This window comes from Podarcis erhardii (genome assembly GCF_964252035.2).
Source record: "Podarcis erhardii genome assembly, chromosome: 6".
Taxonomy (NCBI): domain Eukaryota; kingdom Metazoa; phylum Chordata; class Lepidosauria; order Squamata; family Lacertidae; genus Podarcis; species Podarcis erhardii.
The window spans coordinates 14,166,557-14,193,300 of record NC_138510.1 but is presented as its reverse complement, the minus strand read 5'-3'; the positions used below and the strand labels follow the sequence as shown (position 1 = coordinate 14,193,300).

Sequence of the window (26,744 nt, the reverse complement as noted above, 5' to 3'; positions counted from 1 at the left end):
CCTCCAGATGTTTTTGGCCTACAACTCCCATGATCCTTAGCTAGCAGGACCAGTGGTCAGGGATTATGGGAATTGTAGTCAAAGCATCTGGAGGGCCGAGGTTGAGGAAGCCTGACCTAAGTGAATGGTCAGTTATCCTAGTGCCTTTACTCTCTCTTGACCAAAGCACTGGTCTCTGGAACAAGATAGGGTGGGCATTAGACCAGGGACATCCACCTTCACTCAGCCATAAAGCTCAGGCTAGCCTACCTTACGCCGAAGAATTGATGCTTTTGAATTATGGTGCTGGAGGAGACTCTTGGGAGTCCCATGGACTGCAAGAAGATCAAACCTATCCATTCTGAAGCAAATCAGCCCTGAGTGCTCACTGGAAGGACAGATCCTGAAGACAGAAGTGCCTGGCGTGCTCTGGTCCATGGGGTCACGAAGAGTCGGACACGACTAAATGACTAAACAACAACAGCCTACCTTAAAGGCTTGTCACGTGGATTTTAAAAAGGGTGTGTGCTCTGAGCTTGGAGGAAGACTGGGACAAAAATTTAAATCTAGTAATTGAGTGGACTGTTTGTTGCCTGCATGTTTCCTATTAACATCTTTGCAAAAGGAAAAGCACAGATAATTGAGGGCAGGGTTAACAAAACCCTGAATGCATGAGGAAAGTGGGTGTTTCTGCCACTTTCATGCAAGATCATCAGCTTTGCAGAGGCCTCTGAATGAACTAAATGGGCCTCTGGGTCCACTACGGCAAAGCAGTTCTTGCGAGCAACCTCTGCGCCTGACAATGATGCAAAGGCCCTCAACAGATCCTCATATTGGAGAAAGCGGACAGAAGAATGCTTTCCTCCCTCTTTCGTAACACTAGAACTCATGAACATCTGAGGAAGCTGAAGGGTGGAAGGTTCAGGTCAGATAAAAGAAAGTGCTTCTTTATGAAGAAGAAGAAGAAGAAGAGTTTGGATTTGATATCCCGCCTTTCACTCCCTTTAAGGAGTCTCAAAGCGGCTAACATTCTCCTTTCCCTTCCTCCCCCACAACAAACACTCTGTGAGGTGAGTGGGGCTGAGAGACTTCACAGAAGTGTGACTGGCCCAAGGTCACCCAGCAGCTGCATGTGGAGGAGCGGAGACGCGAACCCGGTTCCCCAGGATTACGAGACTACCGCTCTTAACCACTACACCACACTGGCTCCAATGCAGTGCATAGTCATAGGGTTTGGGCTGGGTCATAGGGTTTGGGCATGCAGATGACACCCAGCTCTACCTCTCCTTTAAATCAGAACCAGTGAAGGCGGTGACGGTCCTGTGTGAATGCCTGGAGGCGGTTGGAGGATGGATGGCGGCTAACAGATTGAGGTTGAATCCTGTCAAGACAGAAGTAATGTTTTGGGGGGATAGGGCAGGCGGGTGTGAGGGATTCCCTGGTCCTGAATGGGGTAATTGTGCCCCTGAAGGACCAGGTGCGCAGCCTGGGAGTCATTTTGGACTCACAGCTGTCCATGGAGGCACAGGTTACGGTAATTCTGTGTCCAGGGCGGCCGTCTACCAGCTCCACCTGGTACGTAGGCTAAGACCCTACCTGCCTGCAGACTGTCTCGCCAGAGTGGTGCATGCTCTAGTTATCTCCCGCTTGGACTACTGCAATGCACTCTACGTGGGGCTACTTTTGAAGGTGACCCAGAAACTGCAATTAATCCAGAATGCGGCAGCTAGACTGGTGACTGGGAGTGGCCGCCAAGACCACATAACACCAGTCTTGAAAGACCTACATTGGCTCCCAGTACGTTTCCGAGCACAATTCAAAGTGTTGGTGCTGACCTTTAAAGCCCTAAATGGCCTTGGTCCTGTATACCTGAAGGAGCGTCTCTGCCGCCATCGTTCAGCCCAGACACTGAGGTCCAGCGCCAAGGTCCTTCTGGCGGTTCCCTCATTGCGAGAAGTGAGGTTACAGGGAACCAGACAGAGGGCCTTCTCGGTAGTGGCGCCCACCCTGTGGAACACCCTCCCTTCAGATGTGAAGGAAATAAGCAAGCTATCCTATCTTTAAAAGACAGCTCTGTTTCGGGAAGTTTTTAATATTTAATGCTGTACTGTTTTTAACATTTGATTGGGAGCCGCCCAGAGTGGCTGTGGAAACTCAGCCAGATGGGTGGGGTATAAATAATATATTATTGTTGTTGTTGTTGTTGTTGTTGTTAACCGTGGAGTTTGCTCCTCCAGGGGGCGGTGATGGCCACCAACTTGGATGGCTTTAAAAGAGAATTGGACAAATTCACAGATAAGGCTTTTGGTGGAGACTGACCATGCATGTCTATGTCCAACAACGCTTCTACCAGTTGCTTGAAACCACCAGAGGGGATAGCTGGTCTTGCACTCATGTTCTGCTCCCTAGTTTCCCACAGGCCACTGTGAGAACAGGATGCTGGACTAAGCAGGTCTGCAAACTGCAAATAAATCAAGGTGTCCACGATGTAAGCAAGACACCTGCTAGCACACTTCCAAAGCTAAGCAGGGTCTGGCCCGGTTTCAAATTGGATGGGGGCTGCGTGTTGCAATTCCTACATTACGGGGGGTTGGACTACATGGCCCATAGGGTCCCTTCCAGCTATACCATTCTACGATTCCATGATCCAAAGGTCCCACGCCAGTTTGGGGCAAACCAGAGCAAACCCGGGAAGCTTGAGGGCAGCGGGCCCCAAGGCAATTTAATAATAATAATAATAATTTTATTATTTATACCCCGCCCATCGGGCTGGGTTTCCCCAGCCACTCCTCCAGCACATATAAAAACATAATAAAACGTGATCATCTAATCTTTATTGGATGGATTTCCCCCCTAAATTGATTTTTGAATTCTGAATTTATTGTTGTTCATGTTTTATACAGTATTCTATGCTGTTTTTGTTGCATCAATTAAGTGTTTTAAGTTTGTTGCTAGCTGCCCTGAGCCCGGTTTTCTGAACCGGGAAGGGCAGGGTATAAATAATAAAACAAAATTATTATTTTTTTAAAAAAAATTAAAAAATTCGCTTCCTGATACAGGGCCGCCTTCAGATGTCTTCCAAAAGTTGCGTGTCCCTTTCACCTCCTTGATACCTGACCGGAGGGCGCTTTCCCCCTCTAGCGGCAAGCGCTATTCGCGGGTAGCGTGCCCTGCTCCAGGGAGGCTCGACGCGGCGACGCTGCCGTTCCTTGCCCGGCCGGAGGAGGCGGGCGCGCTGCCTTCGCCGGGGAGGAGCCGGAGCGAGAGCTGAGACGCTGCTGCCGCCGCCGCCTCCTCCTCCTCCTCCGCTGCGGGCAGGAAGATGGCGAACGTGCAGCTGGAGTTCCAGGCCAGCGCCGGCGAGGCGGACCCGCAGAGCCGCCCTTTGCTCGTGCTGGGCCAGCTGCAGAACCTGCACCGCCTGCCCTGGGCCCAGCTGCGGGGGAAGCTGCAGCCCAGGGTCACCGAGGAGGTAAAGGCGCGCCGGGCTCGCCCGGGGCAGGCGGGCTGGGCAGGGAGGGGACATGCTGCTGCAGGGAGCCCCCCCCCCCCGACCCATGGAGCAAACTGAAGCTCTCCTGATAATTAATAGAAATCTCCTTTTCCCGTTTCCTCTTGCCCGGGTGCCTCGGGAAACGCTTCCTCTCTCTTCCCCCAGGCCTGGGCTGGGCTGGGCTGGAGAGAGCTCCGCAAGCAGCGGTGGGGTGGGCTGGATTTACCATATTTCTCCTGTCGGTTAGATAGCGCCTTGCTGGAAGGGAGGGGGTGGAGAGGGAGGACGGAACTTGCTATTATTATTATTATTATCATTATTATTATTATTATTATTATTATTATTATACAAAAGAGCCACCTCTCATCCTTTCATTCCCACGTGCTGAAGCTCCGCCCCAGGTAATTTTTTTCCCTATCTGTTAAGCTGCTGAGTGCTCTGTCCTCCCCAAATGAGTTTGTTCCCATGAGATTCCCATGAAAGGGGAGGGGGAGGAAATTGTTCCCCCCTGGAAGAAGCAGAAATGCAGTGCTCTCATCTCGAACCCACCTCCCTCCTTGATTTATTTGTTTATTTGATTTAGTTTGCAAGTTAAGTTTATTCTCAGTAGACAGCTGTACAGCCCTGCCCGTGTTTCTGCAAAGTAAGCCTTACTGAGTCCAAGGGGACTTTCTTTCAGATGGTAGCCTTGTAGCCCTCTCTTAAAGGTAAAGGGACCCCTGACCATTAGGTCCAGTCGTGGCCAACTCTGGGGTTGCGGTGCTCATCTCGTTTTATTGGCCAAGGGAGCCAGTGTACAGTTTCTGGGTCATGTGGCTAGCATGACTAAGCCGCTTCTGGCGAACCAGAGCAGCGCATGGAAACGCCGTTTACCTTCCCGCCAGAGCGGTACCTATTTATCTACTTGCACTTTGAGGTGCTTTTGAACTGCTAGGTCGGCAGGAGCAGGGACCGAGTAATGGGAGCTCACCCTGTTGCGGGGATTCGAACCGCCGACCTTCTGATCGGCAAGCCCTAGGCTCTGTGGTTTAACCCACAGTGCCACCCGTGTCCCTTATCCCTTTCTTGCTTAGAGGCAAATCCCTTTTTAAGTTCACTTACTCCCAGGTAAGTATGCCTAGGATCACAGCTTCAAACCCTTTTAAGTTTTTAGTTTTTCCTTTTTCGCCTAGATGGTTAACCTACCCAAACTAGTTGATTTTGAGTTTTGCTTTTAAAGACCAGCTATGTTACAAATGCTTGGATTTGGTGCATGGGTGCATATTTAGATATTTAGGAAAGTGACACCCACTTATTGCCTGTTCTAGGTTCCCTTAAGGAGGGAGTAAGTGTAACACAGCATGGAATTCAGATGGAGAGGAGTTGAGATCAATGGAAGCTCCTCTATGCAGCACAGGAGAGCAAAAACAGAAGATCTTCCCTTAAAAAAGGGCTTCAGTGATTGCCTAAGGACAAATGCAGACAGCTGTGCTAACGTTTGAGCCATAGCTCAGTTGTGGAGATCTGCTTTGCATGCAGAACGCCCCAGCTTCAATCCCTGCCCTCTCCAGGTACAGCTGGGAATGCACCCAGTCAGTGCAGACAATACTGGGTAAAATAGAACCCGCCCCCCCCAAAAACCCAGAAAGACTTGTGGCCCATTAAGAACCCTAAAAGTCTGGGAAATACTCAAGGGTCTCCTTTAATCCTCTTTAACTTCCATTCTGGCTTTTTGCAACAAGCATGGGCAACAGAAGTTGGAGAGAGGAAGGAGACTTTTCTTTTAAAAGATCTGTGCATTATATCAACTCGGCACAGCAGCGATTTAAATATACTTTGCAAAGCTTACTGGTAACTTGTCTGCGTGGGTCCCAGATTTGTTGATTTATTAACTGTCCGGGAAGTCAAAACACAGGCCTTAAGGTCACTTGACAGAATTTGAGCAATTAGTTGCGGGGGTTGAGAAGCTGGCTGGAGGCTTCTGTGCGCTTCGAGGTCAACAAAAACCAGACGGATTTATCGGGCATTGCTTTGACTTTGTTATTTAGAGACGCCACGTCCCCATTATGTGAGTGTTTTGTAACTCTTATTTCACTTTGCTTTTTGCTCCTTTTTGTGCTCCTTTTTCTTCGCTGCATAGGTGCGAGGCTTGTTACCTGTTTTCTTTGACATGTTTAGCAAAGATGGGAAACAGTAAGTGCTTAAAGCGTCCGTCCCCCCAGCTGTTGTTGGGCTTTCTCCCAGTAATCCCAGCCAGCATGGCTACCAGTGAGGGATAATGGGAGACATACAGCAACAACAGCTGGAACAGCAGCAGTCTCCCCATTCCTTTATTATGACACAAACTTTTGCGGATTCGGATCTCCTTCCTGCTGCATCAGGAAATGTAAAGCTATATGGGCAGATAAAGCATTTTAATTTGTCTTGCTTGCCCTTTTTTGTACCCTGTGGCTGATACACCTTTTGGGCACATTCCTCCCCCCCCCCAATACACCACACATTGGTGTATCTGGCATACCTGGGAAGAGGCTTCGGCCTAGCTCAGTATTATTTACCCTGACTTCTGCAGCAGCTATCCAGGCAATGTTAGAAACTCAGATATATAAGCTAGGCACCAAATGGCTCCTTAAACCAAAGTTACAGTCGCCAAAACTGTCTAGTTGCCATTTTGGGGGCAAGATTGCTCGAAAGTTATATTTTTCAAGTGATGGACTGATTGATTGATTGATTGATTGATTGATTCTCAGTTAAACATTGGGCTAGTTCAGGTGACTACCTTGATCTAGGTTAAGAACTTTGAGAACTTAAAGAAGAAAAGTCACTTGATCCAGGGACAGCCCACATAAATATTGGCCTATTCCGACCTCTCTTCCTTAATGGTGACACGGACCATTCATAACATAAAGAGTATTCTTCACAACTGTGAGCAGGGCACTGGGGTGGGGTTAGTGAAGAGAAGCTACAACAATTAACTACAATTTTGTTCACTGCTCCTGCTCAGGCTGCACAGAAAAAAGTACCGGTATTTTGGTTCGTGAAATTCATTCTGATTGTGCAGATAAAGTATAACTGATAGAATTCTACAGGATGTGGAATTAGTGTGTGAAAACAGTCAAGATCCAATGATCCTTAGGCTTGCCCTTCCAGATGGTGAAGATGTCAGGCGCTTTCCTGGTTCCCAGTCATCCTCACTTGACTGCAAATAGCTGATAGCCAGGTGGAAAATGTGCCTGGTGCCTGGCTAATCTCAAACACTGATCTTCCCCATAGGGACGCGGGTGGCGCTGTGGGTAAAACCTCAGCGCCTAGGGCTTGGTCGGCGGTTCGAATCCCCGCGGCGGGGTGAGCTCCCGTCTTTCGGTCCCAGCTCCTGCCCACCTAGCAGTTCAAAAGCACCCCTAAGTGCAAGTAGATAAATAGGTACCGCTTTATAGCGGGAAGGTAAACGGCGTTTCCGTGTGCTGCGCTGGTGCTGGCTCGCCAGAGCAGCTTCGTCATGCTGGCCACGTGACCCGGACGTGTCTCCAGACAGCGCTGGCCCCCGGCCTCTTAAGTGAGATGGGCGCACAACCCTAGAGTCGGACACGACTGGCCCGTACGGGCAGGGGTACCTTATCTTCCCCATAACTACTTGGAGATGTCTGAAATTGGTCCTGGAGCTTTCTGCACTCAAAGCAGTTGCTCTAACACAGAGCTAAGGCCCTTCCGCATGTACCAATGAATGGGCATAGAGCTCAAATCCCCCTTGTGTTTTTGAGTTCTACACACCTTGATTGGCGCGTGCCTATCATAGAATCATAGCGTTGTAGAGTTGGGACCACAAGGGTCATCTCGGCCAACGCTCTGCAATGCAGGAATCTCTTGCCCAACGTGGGACTCGAACCCACAACCTTGCAATTAAGAGTCTCATGCTCTACCGACTGAGCTATCCCAGTGTGCCAAATGTGCAGAAGGTAGGACCAGCTCACCTGATGTAGAGGTGAAAATGTGCAGACTATCCATTGTGACCCAGCGACTCGCCTCACATATTCTTTGATTGCATTTTGGAGGGGGGAATTTATCTGAACACAGCACCTCCATGGAATCAACTCTTTCCCAGATGTCTGCATTTTATTAGGTACGCCTACCTTACTTCTATCTCCCTTGTTGTGTAAACGATGGAATTGAAGTCTAACGATGGCTAATACTGAAAAACTGAGCTGCTGAACTTTCCATTTTGGTGCAAACCAAAGCCATTCCCGTTTCTAGTGCCCTCAGCCATTTAAATCCACAGAAGCCTATTCCTCGTCTGGTTTGCTTCCAAAATGTAGACAGTGGAGAGGAGGGAATGTCTGCTGATAGCCATATCTTGGATCTTTTATCTGGACTCAGCCTTGTACTTTAGACCAAGAAGCCCAAACAACAGTCTGGGGCTTCTGCAAAACTTTTATAATAATAAAAAATATATATTGTCTTTTCAGCCCAGTTTAAGATATTGGAATAAAAATGGTTTTGGCACAAACCAGGGCCATTTAGTGATTGAATTTGGTACCTTGTGCAGTTTGCTCCTTTGAAAAAGTGGGTGACCAAGCTGAAAGATTTTTGCTGCTGATTAATGAATCTCTTGTCCTCTCCCTGTAATGAGAGATTATGGGCTGGAATCCACAGTTGGGCAATGCCTTTCTCAGGATCAGCCAAATTGCCACAAAATACTGAGTCAGTTTTCAAGTGATCCAGAACTCTTCATTGGCCAAGATGTTAAACAAAGCAGCAGCTGGGGTGGCAAAGGGGTGTGTGTTCTTTTTCAAGAACAGAAATTAGGTGGGATGTTGTTGCCATAAGGTCTGCCTTGGACTTTGTCCCAAAATGGAGATTACAGTCCAAATTGTGACAGAAGAAACAAGAAACCTATGAAGATTGAGCCAGCCTGTCCATTTGGAGAAAGGCACATTTTACTTGTCTCCACACTGCAACAACTACCCCAATCCCATTGCAATTTGCTCATAACTGAAGATCTGTTTTGAGGAGACCAGCAAAAGTTGCCAGGCAGTTACAATAAATATTACAATATTGAAGGTGCTTTCAGATGGGAGCGTGATATTGTAAATGGGTCATTGTCAACACGTTGTTGGTTTGGGGTGGTTGTTGTGTTTGGATTTTTTCCTGGAGAGGGTAAACCCAGATTAAGCAGGGAATATGTAGACTGATGTTTTGATGCTAATGACATAGTGTGGGCATTGTGAAAAATATGCATGCATGGGGAGGGGGAACTCATTCCACAATAAACACCAATCTGGAAGCACCCTGAGTGATAATTTTTGGCCCATCTAGGCTAGTAGATGTACACCACCATTACCTACAAACCCCCACCACCCCCACCCCCGCCCGGGGTTCCTAATGCAGGTCTGCCCAGCCTTGTTTTACTGAGTTTCTTTAACAGGGGTAAGCCATACAAGGCCCTTATTAATGCATATTATTTGTTTTGCCATTTTGAAAGAAGCATGGTAAAAATCTGAAATACCACGAGCTCTCTTTCCTTCTTGATGTATTGGTGGAGACGCCCCTAAGCCAATGTCAGCTCACAGGTAACGATAAGCCAGACCATGGTTTAGTGCACATGTGTGAGTGTGCAGACTCTTTGCACCTCCTGTTGCCGTTGTGTGCTAAGCAACAGTTTGGACGACGCACTAAACCAAACCATGGCTTGGCTCGCAGCAGCGCAGCAGCAAGAGGACCGAGGAGTAGAGTGGTCAGTCTCTGCAGGAGAAAACAGGTTTGCGCTAAGACATGGTTTGGACTTAGCAGTGGATTCGAATCGGGTCACGCTGTGATCATGCGGTCTGGGGGTTTTGCATCACTGCATCATGGCTGCTGCATATCCCTCACCACTGTGGTGAGTCGTTTGCCAGGCTAAAGGGGTACAACTGAAAAAAACTATGAACTGGTGGTGCATCTTCTGAAGAAGGGTCTCCAATCTCTCTCATTGTTTCCTTTTCCTCAGTTATGGCAAGCTGCGCTAAGCACCCTGAACCCAAACCCGACCGACAGCTGCCCTCTCTACCTGAACTATGCTACTATAGCTGCTTTACCTTCCCGGGTCAGCAGACACAACAGCCCGTCGGCTGCCCAGTTCCTCACACGCCTCGTTCGGAACTGTCTCCCGGGAGGGACCAACAGATGCATCCTTGTAAGTGAAAGTGAGCAGGGAAATGGCTTTAAAATATCTGCAAGCGCTTAAAATGCAAAGGGGCTGATTTAAATGTCACGTTTGCTCCTGGAAGAACCTTGAAACACCTTGATCTGCACTTGCAGATTTGTGATTCATTTCTTGTGGAAGCAGTTGATGCCTTTGGGTATACATTGGTCTTAAATGATTCAGTTTTTCATACAGGCAACTCGTAATTTACCCAGGGGTTACATTCCAAGGCACTGTGCATTTAAGTGAAATCGCATATATTTGAAACGCTATTGGGAAACCCTACGAACCCCCCATTCCGCCCCTTCTTGTGAGGTTTTTGTGACATTTGGGGGTCATTTCTGGGTTCGGTGCATGTGCTGTTGCACACATATTGGACGTGCCTAAAATGGTTGCTGTCTGAATTTATAAATTTATTGTTGTACTTTTTTTCTAAATCTCTTTGAGGGATCTTTTTTTGGAATCAAGTGGTGTGTAAGTTCTATGAAATGAAAATAAAACAAACCAATCAAGAAAATTATTGCCAACTTCTGAGTTTCAAGTCTCCCACCAGTGTTTAATTTCTTAAAAAGGAGGCAAGATGTCCTGAGCTCCAAACCAGCATCTCTGTACAGGTCATTTTTAGAACTCTTAGGCCACAGTCCTATATTCTAGGGAGGGAAAATCTTTAGCCTTTTAGGTGTCATTGGACTCCCAACTCCCATCAGCCTCAGCAAAGGCAAAGGCAATGGTCGGGATTGTAGCTTCACAACACCTGGAGTTTCACAGGTTCCTGTGCTATGTCACACCCGCTTAATTGGAAGCAAGCCCAGCATAACTCAATATGGAGACGTTTGGAGACCTCTGCTCTTAGAAGTATGGACAGATATCTGAGCGCCCTATATCTGTGCTGAGCTCCATATATTCCAGGCATAGGCAAACTCGACCCTCCAGATGTTTAGGGACTACAACTCCCATCATCCCTAGCTAACAGGACCAGTGGTCAGGGATGATGGGAATTGTAGTCCCAGAACATCTGGAGGGCCGAGTTTGCCTATGCCTGATATATTCTTTCAGCCCTCAGCCCCTTCTCAGGTTTCTGGCACGCATTTGATTTTCTGTTTCCCTTTCAGATGGTCTGCGAGCGCTCGGAGGTCTTTGCCTCAGCCTGTGCTATAGCAAGAGCTTTCCCGCTGTTCACACAGCGATCCAGTGCCTCTAGACGCACAGAGAAGAAAAGTGTGATAGTGGAATTTTTCCTGGTTGGGCAGAACAATGGCCCTGTGGAGGTGGAGACGCTTAAAGTAAGCTGCCGGTTAAAAAAATTAAAATTTAAAAAATATTTATTTGGTTTTTCAGTTTACAGTTTTACAATCACATATCCAACATACAACATAAAGACAAGATTCCATTGGCTCTCCTGGACTTCCCTCCTCCCCTTTGTGGGTCCTATTGTTAATCATTTCTTCCTGCATCTTTTATAATGATCCAGATCTTTTACATCTCTGTTACATCCAAAATTCACCATTAAACTACAAGTGTTATTCCAATCCTACTAACAGTTTTTACAGTTTACAATGATTTTTAAGTTAAATTATACTTTTTGACACAAAAATAATACGGCGATGTGAGTGCCACATACTTTGGGTTAATGTTAAAGGCTTATTTCCCCCCAGTTGCATGGCTGGTTTTACTTTAGCTGGATTTCATAGAACACAACAGGCAATTTGCAGACAAGAAAGTGTGTTAAAATTGAAATGTAGGTGAAATTTTATGTACTTCAAAAGAAAGAAAGCTACAAGCTCCTAGGTTTGCTTACAGTGATAAAAATGAATAGGAATTTGTGGTGCTACTTTCTCCTGTGTAGAAGTGAGTGATTAGATTTGCTAAGCTCAATCCTTCACAAGTAGTCTCTGGTCTACACTACAGACTTCCATGACACTTGTTGAATTTTCCTGACACCCGGAAAGTCTCTGAGCAGTGCAGATGAAAAGCAAAGCTGAATGTTGTGATGCATAGACACTCTTGACACTCTTTCTTGTATGAATTCTAGTGTCTGGAAAGCGCTGCAGAAGGTATAAGGCTGGCAGCTCGGATCGTAGACACCCCATGTAATGAAATGAACACCGACAGCTTCCTGGAGGTTGGTGATAACCTTTTAACAGGGTTAGCATGAACAGTCCGCTGAATTTGGGAAGCTTATGTCCAGGATTTCACTGTAGCGAAGCTGTATTTTGTCCACGATGCTCAGGGAGGCGGCTGACTTGTCACTTGGCATTTGATGACGAATGGTTTGCCATTTTGAACCAGGTGGCTTTAATAGAGGCCCATAAATCAGTAGGACTAAATGATCTAGGTTTTGCTTGTAGGCTTGGGTGGGTGACATCCAGGAAAGAATATGCAAGGGTTACAGCACCACCACCACCGAAATTGGTCCCACGCAGGCCCTCTTTTGAAGGGCATCTTCAGACAGATTTCACGTAGAAACAACAAAGGGCCTTACCTCATTCCTGACTACCTGAGGACAGCGACGTTCAAAATGTCCAGGAATGCTTTTTATTGCTGTGCTGATATAACCCATCGATGTTTGCAAGTTTTGGTGGGGATGGAAAGACGCCCTGTAAAGACTGGATTAATTTTTCACAGGGCAGGTGAATTTTGCCTCACTCGCACATCTGCCATAAAATCCCTGATGCTCCGCTCCCTCCCCCCCCCACAACCTTAGAGCTGGTGAGGGGGACAATTCTTACCAGCAAATTTACAAGCAAATCAACAGCAGCTTGGAAGGTTTTGAAGGCTAGAAAGAATCTTTTTTAGAAAAGGTCTTCATTTGGCAGCAAAAAGACATGGAAGTTTGTGCTAGGTGAAGCACAGCACAGACAAAGTTTTTATAAATGGGGACCCACCACCAATAAGGCCCTTTCCCCAGTCACTGGTCCCCTTGCCTCAGAAGGTGAGGCAACCGGGAGGAGAGCCACTGACAATGGTTTTGGTGTCCTGGGAGGTCATTGCAGGGTCCAGGCGAGTGGTTGTTGCATCCTGGTCCCTTGGATTTGGGCCTTGGATTCTGACTTTTGAGTTTAAGAAGCACAGTGTTTAAAGGTGTTGCGATGTGACTCTGGTGTCTTCCTTCCTTGAAGGAAATCAGAAAAGTCGGAAAGGACCTGGGGATTGTTCCAACCATTATTCGAAATGCAGAATTGAAGGAGAAAGGATTTGGAGGTCAGTCAAACCGAAGCCATTTCCCCCTCCCCACTTCCCCATATGGTAAAATCTTGTATGTGGTTAAGATATTACCCATGGGCAATTCAGATCATTTTCCCAGCTCTCTTGCCTCTACCTCTGTCCCCAGGTATTTATGGCGTTGGCAAAGCAGCCGTGCACCCACCGGCTCTAGCCATGCTGAGCCACACCCCGGAAGGTGCCACACAAACCATCGCCTGGGTTGGGAAGGGCATTGTTTACGACACTGGAGGACTCAGCATCAAAGGAAAGGTGAGCGTGTCTGGAGACACAGCAGCAGCTGCACATACTCACTCACACACATCAAAATTCAGTGTGTACTGATGCCTCACTTGTGTGTTCGGTATGTGTGAAGGTGCCTGCCTAGCCACAAGCCCAGACTGTTTACGCATGTGTGATCTCCATCACACATGGAGCTTCGCCCGACCCCAGCCCCCAGAACAGGCTGCTATCCGCAAGCCGTGGGAGCCCGGCAGGAAGTTGCGCCGGGCTCCCACGGCTTGCGGAGAGCTGCCCAGGGCGCGCTCCTCTGTGCTCCCCAGGTTTCGGGCTGCAGGCAGCTCTCCGCAAGCCGTTGGAGCCCGGCGGGAACTCCCACGGGCTCCCAAGGCTTGCGGAGAGCTTCCTGAAGCCTGGAGAGCGAGAGGGTTCAGTGCGCACCAACCCCTCTCACTCTCCAGGCTTCAGCGAAAACCTGCATTCGCCCCATAGGACGCACACACATTTCCCCTTCATTTTTGGAGGGGGAAAAGTGCGTCCTATAGGGCGAAAAATACAGTAATAAATGTTGGGCTGGCCTAGTGCATTCTGAGAAGCCTCTTCACTAGTTGGGCACTCCCTGAATGGCTAAGTGGAGCTTAAAGGTGAGGCAGTGTTTGTTATCTGTATAATGCCATCAGGGCACATAATTACTCCTACACAGAGTTGTGGAAGCCAAGAAGAAGCAGGTCTCTGCCGCACAGAGATTACAATCATTCTAAATTTAGATGGGGAAGGAGAGGCATGAGTAAGCAAAGGATGAATACAGTTTATGGCATAAATTCACTTGGAGGGTTGTGTGTGTGTATGTTTAAAGACTTAACAGATAAAGCCTGCAATCCAGTCAGTACACACTTAATAGAGAGGAAGTTCTGTCGAACTCAATGGAGTTTACTCAGTGAGGTCTACACTGCAGTGTTGCGCTGTAATCACCTCAGCATGGCTCTTTCAGCACCAAAGCTTTCTGCATAAATGAATTTCTTTGCGTTTACATTTGTCTAGACAACAATGCCTGGGATGAAGCGAGATTGTGGTGGAGCTGCTGCTATTTTGGGCGCCTTCAAAGCCACCGTAAAACAAGTGAGTGAAACTGAGCAGTTTTTATCCAAGGCTGTAATGCCTGTTTTAGCCATGCAGTCGAGCCTTGGTGGTTCAGTGGCCAACCAGTGATGTAACATCACGGCCGTTCCTTATTTTGGAGGATTCAAGAATGCGATGCCCGCTAGAATGGGAGTGTATTCCTTGAAGTTCATCCAGCAAACAAACCCCCCTCAGGACCGGAGTTTTCATTGCTGTGAAACTTGCTAAATTGTTCTTGGCCTCAAGGTCACTGCTCAGCCTGATTCCTCGCCTGACCTTTGGCCCTATATATCCATTTAGTTCAGTGTTGTTTGCACCAGGGATGGGAAACTTGGTTTTTAAATTCACCTTTAAAACTCTAAACTGCCTCGGCCCTGAAGGAGTATCTCCACCCCCATTGCTCAGCCCGAACCCTGAGATCCAGCTCCAACTGGCATTGCAAGATGTCAGGTTACAAGGAAACAGGCAGCGACTCTTCTCCGTAATCGTGCCAGCCCTGTGGAACGCCTTCCCACCAGATGTCAAGGAAATAAACAACTATCTGACTTTTAGAAGTTTCCCCTTATTCCCCATGAATGGTGGCTCACCCTTCTGTTATGGCACTACAAATTGATGTTGGGGTGTTGCTCCCCTCTCCAGGTTTGGCATTCCTAGATTCCTCACCCGGACTCAGAAACAAATACCAGGCATGCCTAAAGGCAGGCTAGGCCCCTGTACAAAATGCAGTCTATTGTGGGCATTGCACAGTTATATGCATGGAAGGTGGGAGGGGAGACAATAAAAACGCCACGCCTTGGAATATTGTGACAAACTGATGGGTGTTCTTTTAAAACGGAAAAGGCCAAAGAAATTTCACTCTCGCTATAGTGCTATGAATCTTGCTGGCGGACTTCTCTACCCGGCGATAGTATCCAGGGCTCTGAAAGCATCTCATTTAATGTGGCAGCCGGGCAGCCAATAAATCTGGTGGGAGGCACTCAAATGCTAAATTAACATTTCCCAAGGCTGCTGCTGCTGCTTTAAAAGGCATTTTTCTTGCGTGGAGCTGTATCAGAGATTTTGTTCGCAATAAATAAAAATGTGTGGCATGGTTTCTCTCCTGTTGGCTTTAATTTGTTTTGCAGGTTAGGCTCTCCCTTCATTTCACAGCTCTTCTTTCCTCCTTACTGCAATAGGGCTTTAAAGACAATCTTCATGCTGTTTTTTGCTTGGCTGAGAATTCTGTCGGACCAAATGCAACAAGGCCGGATGATATCCATGTTCTTTACTCCGGAAAGTAAGATTTATTTATTCCCTCTGCCCTTAACCTACCTAGCTGCTGGCTAGTGCTTACTGTGGGAATTCTCCTCCTGCACAGCTGGGGCAGCACACCTGGTCCTTGGAGGATTTCATTGGCTCAGGGAGATTACTAAGCATGAACAGGGATAGGTGTCTAGGCCACAATTGCAGACGGTACAGAAAAAGCACAGGTTGCAATATTGGCACTCGTGAATCAGCTTCTCAGAATCTCCACTTTCATTTGTGGGAAGGTTTCTAGTCCCCATGATTGGGACTGATCTGCGAGTTCATTTGAGCCATAGATGAGAGTGAGGAAGTGTGGCAGAAGGCATTTCCATCAGTATACAGTCATAACTTGGATCTCGAACGCCTTGGCTTCCGAACAAATTGGCTCCCGAGTGGTCGAAACCCGGAAGTGAGTGTTTCGGTTTTTGAACGTTCTTTTGGAAGCCGAACATCCGACAGGGCTTCTGCAGCTTCCAATTGGCTTCAGGAGCGTCCTGCATCCAATCAGAAGCCGTGCTTTGGTTTTTTTAATGTTTTGGAAGTCGAACGGATTCCGTTTGACTCCCAAGGTATGACTGTATTTTAATTGGTAAACTTCAATTAATGTTTTTCTTGTGTATTTTTTGTAACATTTCTTATTGTTGTTTTAGCTTGCTGTTTTAGCTTTTCTACATTAAGGCGCCTAACTAGATTCCCTAACTAGATTAAATGAACAGATAACCCTTAAACATTGCCACATTATTATTAATATTATTATTATTATTATTATTATTATTATTATTATTACTATTACCCCACTCTTTCTCCAGAACTGTGGAAATCAACAACACTGATGCTGAGGGCAGGCTGGTGCTCGCTGATGGAGTTGCCTACGCTTGCAAAGACCTTTGTGCCGACATTATTTTGGATATGGCTACTCTCACTGGCGCTCAGGTACTTTGAGTGAAAACAAAACAGGCTTTCTCTGTGATAGCTCCCCGCTTTGGAACAATTCTCCCCAGGGCGGCATGCTGGGTGCCTTCTTACCAGAGTCTGGTAAGCTTCAGAGTGACCCGAGAGTTCCCTGGAGAAAGAGCTTGAAAACCACTGCTTTAGATAGCAGTTACAGAAGGAGACAGTGACATGTCTTCACAGCCCTCTCAGGTGCAGAACCTTCAGGAAAACCGCTGCAGGTGCATGTGGAGGAAAGTCTCTGCAGCGTGTGTGCCTTTCTGTTGTCTCCTTCTGCTTCCCCATCTTCTTGGCTTGGGATAACTCAGCTGTCCTTCTTGCTGGCTGAGGAGCAGCAGCAGGGGAGGAAGGGAAGGCAGTTGAGTAAATAGGGAATGCTACAAGCAAGTTATGAGTGCTGTCTGGGGAAGACAGAGGTGGCACTGCCCCACCAACCTCTCCTGGCCCCTAGGCAACCTCCACCTGCCTGCTTTCTTGCTTGCAACCAGTCCAGGAGGTATAACTTGCCTGTCAGCTTCCTCCTCAGTCGCAGTGTTGCCCTCGTAGAACCCAGTAGGGAGGACAATGGGGCAAAATTAGATTTGTTTGGCTCTGACTCCACCTACTGTGAGCTTCTCTGCCTTCTTCCCTACAGTCCCAGTGGGCACAAGCTGCTACTGGTGTGGTCCTTCCCCCCCCCCTCATTTCTTTTTTCCCTTCCCTGCCGCCCAAAGCATCTGCTATCAAGCAGAGGAGGAAATGGCTTGTAGGACACCAGTCTTTGTCATGTGGGCGACAGGAGCAGGTGTCAGCAATAAATCCCATGGAATAAGTGAAGCCAACTCTTTATTAGAAGAAACAAGGTCTGTTCAGGAGTGCCAGGCCTAAGGAGCACAACAGCTCTTTTCTCAGTAGGTCTTGCCCTTTTGAGGCAGTTGTGGGGACCAAAGGTGCCTAAGTCTCCTCCTCCCTTGGGTCCTTCCCAAGCAACCCGAGACTCCGCCGTCCGGCCTTTGCACCTCCCTCTTCGTACCTCTTCTGGTACTTGGAGACCAGAGCAGAGGGGAGCTTGTCGCAGCAGGATGAGGAGACAGCTTGGTTTTTTCACCAGCCTGACTCGTCTCTGCCTCTTGGCCTCCTCTTCTCCTGCTATCCACCTCTCTGCCACAGACCTTCCCTGCTCAGTAAACCCTGCTCCCTCTTCAGCTTCCTAGGCTTCCTCCCTCTGACCACTCGTCGTCTTCTCACAACCACCACTTCCCTCACACATGCTTCTTGGCATTCCTCCAGCCAGCCCATGGCATCAGGAGATGGCATCGCAGAAGCAATCCATGAGTCCCATCTACTGTGTAGCACTTCAGACTATAGGCAGAGATGGCCTGCCTCTTCTTGGGTTTCACATTCTCCTTCTTGTCACCTTTCAGGGAATTGCCACGGGGAAATACCACGCTGCTGTCCTCACCAACAACGAAGAGTGGGAAAGAGCCTGTGTCAAGGCGGGCCGAAACTGTGGAGATCTGGTTCACCCTCTTGTCTATTGCCCTGAGCTCCATTTTAGTGAATTTACCTCTGCTGTGGCTGACATGAAGAACTCTGTGGCAGTAGGTTTATCAGATTTACTATTATCGGTTACTATTTTATGCCTACGCTGAGTACAATGCCTGTGAGGCACTTTCTGCACTGTTTAGGGAAGTTTTTAATGTTTGAAGTTTTATTCTGTTTTTAGTGTTCTGTTGGTAGCCGCCCAGAGTGGCTGGGGAAACCCAACCAGATGGGCGGGGTATTATTATTATTATTATTATTATTATTATTATTATCATTATCATTATCATTATCATTATCATTTTATCATCATCACCATCAGATCAAAAGTGCTGCTATGTAGAACTGCTTTGCTTCTGCCTACCTTCTCTAGAAATGCAACTGAGCATCATTATCTGTAGACAGGCTTCTGAAAATGCTTCTTACTAAATCCAGCCTCTTTTCTGCTGTTTTCTCCAGGACCGAGATAACTCCCCAAGCTCTTGCGCTGGACTCTTCATTGCTTCACACATTGGGTTTGACTGGCCTGGTGTCTGGGTCCACATAGACATTGCTGCCCCGGTCCATGCGGTGAGTTGCGTATGATTGATTCCGTTCTCTTAAGTCAAAGGCTGGTATATCCTCACCGCAGCCACACAAAATGAGATGGAGCCAACATTGCCAGTGATTCAGAAATGTTTTAAATAAGTAAAATGAAAGCTTTGAGTCTTTGTGGAGTGGGATCTTGTCTTCTGCAGTGCAGTAATAAGCCAGTCCTCTAGTTATGCGCAAGCAAAAAAAATAGAAAATAAAAAACAACTCAGTGTTTTGAGAATCTTAGATCTTTTTCAAAGCAAATGGCTAGCCTTTATAGAGGAGGTTGAAAATGGGTAGATACTGCCTGGTGAAACCTCAGAAGTCAAAGGAAAGGTTTGAAAGTCTAGTCTTGCAAATATTTTGTCAGAAGTCCCACTGAGTTCAATGGGATTTAACTTCCATAAGTGCAATACGCCAAATCACAGCATTAGTACAAGTTCTAGAGATCAAGAGAGGCCACTGGACACCCGGGGGAGATCCTTGCCCTTTCCTGGGAGCAGCAAAATCAATGAAACAAAAGCAGCAGATACATGCAGGTTTTGTGTGATTTAAACAGGTTGTGGTATTCAGGCAATGTAACTACAGAGCAGTATCCAACGAAGTACTTCCACCACCGTAAAGTGTTGTTGCAAAACAGAACGTCCCCTTCTTCTGCTTTCACTGCACACCCCCTTCCCCACATCTGCTCTGGAGGTTTGGGGGGGGGGGACCTAGAACAGTTTGGGGGGCACATGGTTAGGGAGGAGTTCCATTGTGCCCTCAAAAGTCCTTGTGCTCGCAGCACTTCGTTGTGTTACTGCTCACGGTGTGTTGGATTTTTTCTCTCTTCATTTCTTAGCTTTATGTAAATAGCAGAATATACTAGTAAAAGCATTGGCCGTAGATGCATTAAAAAGCAACTTGTTTGATAGGGGATCCCTGTACATACTTTGTTGTTGTTGTTGTTGTGCCCATCTGACTGGGTTGTCCCAGCCACTCTGGGCAACTTCTAGCAAATTATAAATACACAGTATGTCCTATTGAGTTCAGTGGGTCTTATTCCCAGTTAATTAGGTATAGGATTATAGCCTTCGGATGCTGCAGAGTGACTTAATTTGTGTGCCTCTTTCCATTCAGCTTTATTATTATTATTATTATTATTATTATTATTATTATTATTATTTATTATTATTATTATTATTATTATTATTATTATTATTATTATTTATTATTTCGCCTAAACAACACACAAGCCCTCACAGGCAGCATTCCAAGCATTTGCCTTCAGTGTTTCTCCCGCATTCAGTGCTGAGACTCGCCTCTCCCTGCTTTTGCTCCTAGGGTGAACGAGCCACAGGCTACGGCGTCGCTTTGTTGCTCTCCCTGTTTGGCCGTGCCTCCGAAGACCCTCTCCTGAACATGGTTTCTCCGCTGGGCTGCAATGGGGACTCCCCGTTGGAAGATATGGAGAGAGATTCCAAGAGGCGCCGCTTGGTTTAATGCCCGCTCTCCTCCCCCTTTGGAGAGAGGGCATTCTGGAATTACCTCACTTTGCACTGAAGGGTTTTCCAAACCACAAAAGCACCCACGTGTCAGAAATGACCGAGAAAACGAAAACAAGTTGCTCACATTTGATTCTCCCATCTCACTCTGGCAAAAGGCTGTATTCTGTTGGGTTGGGTGTTTTTGTTTTTTTAATGCGCTTGGGGTTTTCCTACCAAACCTGGTGACTTTGCTGCTTCCAGTCTTTCTGGAGAAGGGGCCAGGGATGTCTATTCCCCCACGTCCCTTTCAAAAAGTACCTGAGCCTATTACTGCAACAGCTTCACCTCTTGATGCCAATAGAGCCTTCCGAGTTAGTTCTGCAGGTTTTATTTCTCAACCCCTCTGCTTTACAGAATTCAATAGTGTCGTGGGGTTTGGAGGAACATAGGGTTTACCACCTTGGGAGTCAAACACCAGGTGCGTCCCTTTAAATCTCCTGACGCTGCAGGGGATGAAGCAGCTGCTGTTCCTCCTGGCCTTTTTCTCTGGTTTGTTTTTCACCTGCTGGGAGGCATACCTGAAATCCTGCTTGCCCCCAGGTCAGGACTGCTACGCCGGAAGGAACTGCAGCTGCCATGCCCAACAGCATAACAGGCTCCACTTCAGTTTGCAGGGTTGCAACCGCTGGGATTAAGCCACTTCGAGGCTCTGCATTATTCACTTAGCAGCATTTCGGCATAAGGGAGGCCTTGTTTTCTAAGGCAGCTTTTCAATAATAATAATAATATTCCTAAGCTACCATTCATGCATGTTACATCTTTCGCTGATCATTACGGATACGACCCTATAAGTGGGCCGGTGCATTTCTCCACGACGGTTCTTAACACCCTTCTGCTGACAAACTTCATCGACGTTTAGAATAAAAGTGTTAATGGGAGGCAACCTAGAATAAAACCCTTCCTACTCTCAACACAAGTGTAAGCTTATTGAATCAAGATATCTGCGCCGTTTCTTTCTGCAAATGCGTGTAGGTGACACAAAGAGTGCAAGAAGTACATGCAGGGCAAAACTGGCTATGAGTCATGGCAGCTACGTGGAATTGGGCAATGGCGCTCTCATGGCCAGGTGTTGAGGGCAGGCCATGGGAGACTGCTCTCTCTCTCGAGCTACCGTGGGGCATCTTGCTGGGCACAGGACTAGGCAAGAACCGTGGCTCGATGCAGCATGGGCGGTTCACGTATTCATTTTCAGGGCCTGAGCAGCATATCCCATTCACTGCGCCTTGTCACAGCCAACTTGTCATACATGCACATAACCGTCTGGTCATCTCACAGGAAGAGGAATGCCCAGCATGCCGCACTTTTATTTTATGAGGGTACATTTGCAGAGTGGAGAAAGGAAGCAAATTGCTGAAAGTATTACGATATCTAATCTCCACTCCCCCCCCCCCAAAAAAACCACACCCTGTGGCTTTAGAGTCCCGTGCTGTGTGCAACATAATCCCTGCTCTTACACATCGGGTAGTAAACAGCATACATAAAAAGCTTACACTTCTGCCTTGCATCAGATTGAGCTAATGAATCAGTCCCCTCTACACCTCTTAATTCAGTATCTTCTGCCATGTCCCTTTGCAGTTGCACCCCACCCAACATTTCCCTTCCGAAACAATGCATTGTTGTGACTCCACACACACACACCCCAGCTTTAGTCTTCCCTGGGTTCCCTGGTCCATTTAATCATTGTTTCAGGAGATCTGTAGAGGAAGATGAGCTTGGCAAACAGCTGCTCCTCCAACTCCAGCTCCCCGGCCTCCCGAGCCAGGAAGATATCTGTGCAGAGTTTCAGGATGCGGTCCACGTTGGGCAGCTCTTCAAACATGATGGAGCGCGAGATGCCGTTGAAAAGCTCTCGGATGAACTTTCCGATGACCAGAACAAAAGACATGTAGAGGCCTACAATGCTGTAGGGGGGAGAGAGAGATGGTGATGATGTTCAGGGTGTTATTTGAGTTTTCATAGACTCATAGAATTGGAAGGGACCTCAGGGGTCATCTAGTCCAACCCCTTGCAGTGCTTAGCCCAATGTAGGGCTCAAAACCCATGGCCCTGAGATTGAAGAGTCTCATGCTTCATGGGCAAAACTGACTCTAGTAATCCCATCAGCTGAAGCCCTGCACAAGGACTTCCACTTGCGTAATGAGCTTTTCTTCCCCTCTTCTTGCCTTGTGTACCCCAGAAATTTATTCTGGGGGTTCAGAATAAAACCCCAGAACAGCACACTGGCAAGGGTGGAAGGAAGAGGGAAGGCTCTTCTATGTGGCAAGCTGAGATGTTTGCACTGACAGAACATTCAACAGTGCAATACTGAATTCCTGCCAGCGATTGGCTGCCTGTTCTGCATTTTTCAAGGCAGCACAGCGGGGAAAGATTTCTCTCAGGTCTCCCCAAGCCGCCACCTTAATCCAAATCTCAATTGCTGCCCCAGAAATAACAGGTTCCAATTTGACATCCTTACCCATGAGCTGCCAGAAATCCCAGGCTAGGAGGGCTGACCTTGTCGTTGAAGATGAAGAGTTCCATATTCTTACTGCATCCATTACCCAAACAGCAGGGCCTCTGCTCTTTAACAACCCACCATTCGGGAACATGGCTTAAGGACTCCTTGGCAGGCAGCTGCTGCAGTTCGATGGTGATATTTCTGAAGAAGGCCATCTTGTCTACGTCCTTTGGCGCATTGGAATGAGCTGCGGAAATGAGAATTATGGGGTGGGGGTGAGCTGACCGTGGGACCTCTGCCTTTCTCCCAACTCACAGGACAACACACATAGCTGTGGGCGCTTTGCACAGCTGCAACACAGGAAGATGCCCCCACACCAAGTCAAACCATTTGTCCACCCGGTTCAGTATTGCCCATGATTGGCAGTGGCTCTCCAGGGTTTCTGATGGGAAATACACAAACCTACCTGGAGGTGCCCGAGCCTGAACTGAGGGTCCCTTCTGCATTCAGAACAGATGCTCTACCACTAAGCTGTGGCTCTTCCAGGCTAACAGGAGCGAGGAGTGCAGTCACTTTCTCCTACCCTAACATTTAACAAGTGTCCTTGCCAACACTTCCACTTTCTGATGCCATACTCAAAATCCCCAGGGAGAACTAGAACCCCACTTTAGCCACACACAAAGAAGGAAATGCTTTTTAAAACTGAGGTGGAAGCGGCAAAAGAGTGCTAAGGAGTAGTTCATTGGCTTTAGAGGAGTGCCGTCTTTTTCGCTCTATAGGACGCACCCGACCATAGGACGCACCTTGTTTTAGAGGGGGAGAACAAGAAGAAAAAATTCTCCCCCTCTCTGCTCTGCGCCCCTTCAGCGAAGCAGCAGGAGAAACGGGGCCCCTTCCATTTCTCCTCCCGCTTCACTGAAGGGGCGCTGCGAAGGGGCTCCAGCGAAGCAACCCGAAGCCTCTGGATTCAGGCGGCTATCCCTGAAGCCTGGAGAGCGAGAGGGGTCGGTGCGCACCAATCCCTCTCGCTCTCCTGGCTTCAGCAAAAGGAACCCGAAGCCTCCGGTGTGCAGCGGGGGCTCCTGCTGCGCTCCAGAGACTTCAGGCTTCAATGAAGGCAACCTGAAGCCTTCGGAGTGCAGCGGGAGTTCCCGCTGCACTCCGGAGGCTTTGGGTTGCTTTTGCTGAAGCCAGGAGAGTCTCGCTCTCCAGGCTTCAGCAAAAGCAACGCAAAGCCTCCGGAGCACGGAGTGAGCGCTCCCTCTGCACTTCGGAGGCTTCGCGTTGCTATCGCTGAAGCTAAGGAGCCTGCATTCACTCCATAAGATGCACACACATTTCCCCTTAATTTTTGGAAGGGAAAAAGTGCATCATAGAGCGAAAAATACGGTATGTTCCCTGAGTCTTCAGCAAGACATTGTGAAGAATCAGCAATGAAAGCAGAAGCTCCATGGGTCTAAACCAGGAGTAGTCAACACGATGCTCAGCAACTCCCATCAGCCCCAGCCAGAATGGCCAATGGTCAAGGAGTGGCATTGGGTACCCTTGGTCTATATAGAGAACAGCTATATGGGCGTCTAGTTTTGAAAACAAAAGAGGCACTCAAATCAGGAGCACAGAACCCACTGCACATCTGAAGTTTATATCCAACCAGGGAACCCCACAACCCCTGGGCCCCAAAACAGCCGCGCCTCATTAGCCAGTAGTCTCTGACACCTTTGGGGTTTGTTTGTTTCTTTTTTTAAAAAAAACCCTTTGCTTCAATTAGAGCAGCCCCACCTGCCATTTTTAATTTCCCAAAGCGCTTCTGGTCCCTGCATGGGTTCAGAGCCATTCGTGAGAAAAGAAGATGGTATGGGTGACTGTTTGGAGCTTTGCCATGATAGTGGCAGCTGGGTGAAAAGAATTTGGGGTGAGGGTGTGGGGGAGGAAACGGCACCCATGTGCTCCTTTTGCTAGTTTGACCCAAAGACAGCACATTTCCAGGTGTCTGGAACAATAAGACAGTAGCTTTTTGCTCATACGATACCACATGCATCTTTTGGGTTTGCCTTCCTACAGCAAAACTCTGCAACTCTGGCCTCCTCTCATCTTCAAGCAGGCAGGTTTTTCCTCCACTTTTGTCCACTTACCCACTTGCAGCCGATGGGCCATTTTAGCTTCTGCTCCGCCAGCTGCTCTCAGATACCTTGGAAGGACACCAGGAAGCAGACTAAAATGGGGGTGGGGGAGCAGAACAAAAGCAAAGCAAAACCTTGGTGAATGCTAAAGGTCTCCTTTCCAGATGAACACGTGTTCATTTTTCACATATACCCCACACAGCTTCCAAGATATTATACAAATCCATGGAGGAGGAAGGTCTAATCCATAGCTATGGTAGCCAAGTGGAGACCCCACATACAGGAGCCATATGCTACCGAATACCACATGCTGAGGGACACATACTGTAGAAGGAAGCGCTAACGACCACCGAAAGAATCAGGAGAAAAACATAACACTAACACGCCTTCCATTCTGGTCCCACGTAGCATTTCGACGATTTGCTCCCGAATCCTCTTGTCTTCATAGCGCATCGTGTGTATGCCGGATGCTTCAATATTCTTCACGAGAGAGGCATTCCTGATTCAATAAGGATAGGAAGAAAAGGTTAAGGGATGATTTAGAAGTTCTTCAGGGCAGGCGTTATGGAAGAGAGAGATTCTCCTCTTGCGCTATGTGCCTATTATGAAACAGACAACAAAACGGGTTTGCCAAGAGATGGCTTCCTCTGGAAGATCTACTTGACAAAGTGTCGCAGAAAGGATGGGACTTGGAGGGTTGGGTGTGAGGTCACTAAACAGAGCAGGTTTCAGTTAGTTCCTTAGTAACAACAACAACAACGTGGCAGCCATGGGCAGCAAAAGAGAGAGGTGCCGCCGCTACTCCACACCAGTGAGTAAGGACACGAGAAAAGCCTGCTGGATCTAACCCAGCATTCTGTTCTCACTGTACCCAACCAAATACCAGTGGAAAACCTGCAAGAGGGGTGGTTGTACACACATACACAGAATACACTTACTATTAAAAAGATAAAAACCTGAGAAGAGTCCAGTGGAAGTTGATGTAGATTGCGGAGGAATTGGAGAGTTCTGCAATCATAGCTTTCCGACTTGCAGGGCTGATGCTCCACAGCAAGCTGGCATTGCCTTTTATTTTAGCAACGATGACGTCCTCTGGGCTATAGTTGACTATAAATTGCATGGCAGACTGAAGAAAACACAAATGTTTTTGGTTTGTTTGCTGTTGTTCCAAGCAAGACAGAGAAACTTCTTGAGCTAAATTCCTATCTAACCTGCTTTTGGCAATCCAGTAAAGATACCATTCAAATCCAGTTTTAATTCAAATTGGGTCTCACCAGCTATTGTTGGAGAGAAAGAGAAAAGGATGGCAATATTTTCTGCAGGAGGTTTCCTTGTGCACAATAAAATATACTTACAGGATGGAGGGCATATTGAGTGGTGAGTTCATTATACGCTGCATGAGTGAAAGGGACCAGATTCTGCTGCTGAGCACTCATGGTAAACAAAGACTAGGAGAAAGAGGATGAAATCCTGTGTTACAAACCTCAGCTCCACTATACAGACGTACCTCATCACACCTTAGCTGGTTCAGACCCAAAGGTCAGTTTTACACACTAGTCACAGGCTGATGCTAACCAACCCACAAGCTCTACAGCTCTGGATTAGTTGCATTTCAGCACCCATAATTCAAACTCTGTAGCAGCACGGTTCACAGCAGCATCAGCAGAACAATCACTTTGAAACATCATACAGCAACACAGATCCATAGGTGAGCCCAGAGGATAATAGCATGCGACTCTGAAAGAATGGGAGTTCCAATGGGAAATAAAGTGGGCATTTCCTACAGGAATCTGAAGAAGAGGGCGTTGGCAGCTCCGGATTAGGGAAGAACCAGGTTGGTTGGCGTTGACACTTGCTATAAACTAAAAGGTAAAAGGTAAAGGACCCCTGGACGGTTAAGTCCAGTCAAAAGTGATTATGGGGTTGTGGCGCTCATTTTGCTTTTAGGCCGAGGGAGCTGCTGTTTGTCCACAGACAGCTTTCCAGGCCATGTGGCCAGCATGACTAAAACGCTTCTGGTGCAACGAGATACTGGGACGGAACCCTTCGTGCACGGAAATGCCATTTACCTTCCCGCTGCAGTGGTACCTATTTATCTACTTGCACGGGTGTGCTTTCAAACTGCTAGGTTGGCAGAAGCTGGGAC

General features: G+C 47.6%; 2 protein-coding genes across 2 annotated transcripts in view; one reads left to right on the top strand and one right to left on the bottom strand.

Annotated features, from left to right (window-relative positions):
- The first annotated feature begins 3,258 nt into the window (after positions 1-3,258).
- NPEPL1 (aminopeptidase like 1) lies at positions 3,259-20,957 on the top strand. The gene is made up of 12 exons (XM_081867796.1): positions 3,259-3,451; positions 9,432-9,617; positions 10,739-10,909; positions 11,659-11,748; positions 12,746-12,827; positions 12,958-13,100; positions 14,109-14,186; positions 15,362-15,462; positions 16,280-16,403; positions 17,825-18,001; positions 18,402-18,512; positions 19,839-20,957. Exons 1-12 carry the CDS (start codon positions 3,302-3,304, stop codon positions 19,995-19,997), a joined length of 1,572 nt encoding a protein of 523 aa, XP_081723922.1. The 5' UTR covers positions 3,259-3,301; the 3' UTR covers positions 19,998-20,957.
- A 476-nt stretch (positions 20,958-21,433) lies between these two features.
- The window catches only part of LOC309344776 (piezo-type mechanosensitive ion channel component 2-like), a 58,892-nt gene continuing 53,581 nt past the window's right edge, over positions 21,434-26,744 (bottom strand). The window contains exons 46-51 of the mRNA XM_081867426.1: positions 25,954-26,046; positions 25,555-25,724; positions 24,981-25,097; positions 24,611-24,690; positions 22,497-22,725; positions 21,434-21,942 (exon numbers count right to left, since the gene is read on the bottom strand). Of these exons, the coding sequence (XP_081723552.1) occupies positions 21,687-21,942; positions 22,497-22,725; positions 24,611-24,690; positions 24,981-25,097; positions 25,555-25,724; positions 25,954-26,046 (945 nt within the window). The 3' untranslated portion in view covers positions 21,434-21,686. The remainder of the gene's footprint in view (positions 21,943-22,496; positions 22,726-24,610; positions 24,691-24,980; positions 25,098-25,554; positions 25,725-25,953; positions 26,047-26,744) is intronic.

What these genes read in the sequence shown, in the direction of transcription:
- NPEPL1 (XM_081867796.1), top strand. Translation starts at nt 3,302, where the DNA reads ATGGCGAACGTGCAGCTGGAGTTCCAGGCCAGCGCCGGCGAGGCGGAC. An exon ending in CTACTCTCACTGGCGCTCAG is followed by an intron (nt 16,404 to 17,824) that starts GTACTTTGAGTG and finishes GTCACCTTTCAG; the next exon opens with GGAATTGCCACGGGGAAATA. An exon ending in ACATGAAGAACTCTGTGGCA is followed by an intron (nt 18,002 to 18,401) that starts GTAGGTTTATCA and finishes TGTTTTCTCCAG; the next exon opens with GACCGAGATAACTCCCCAAG.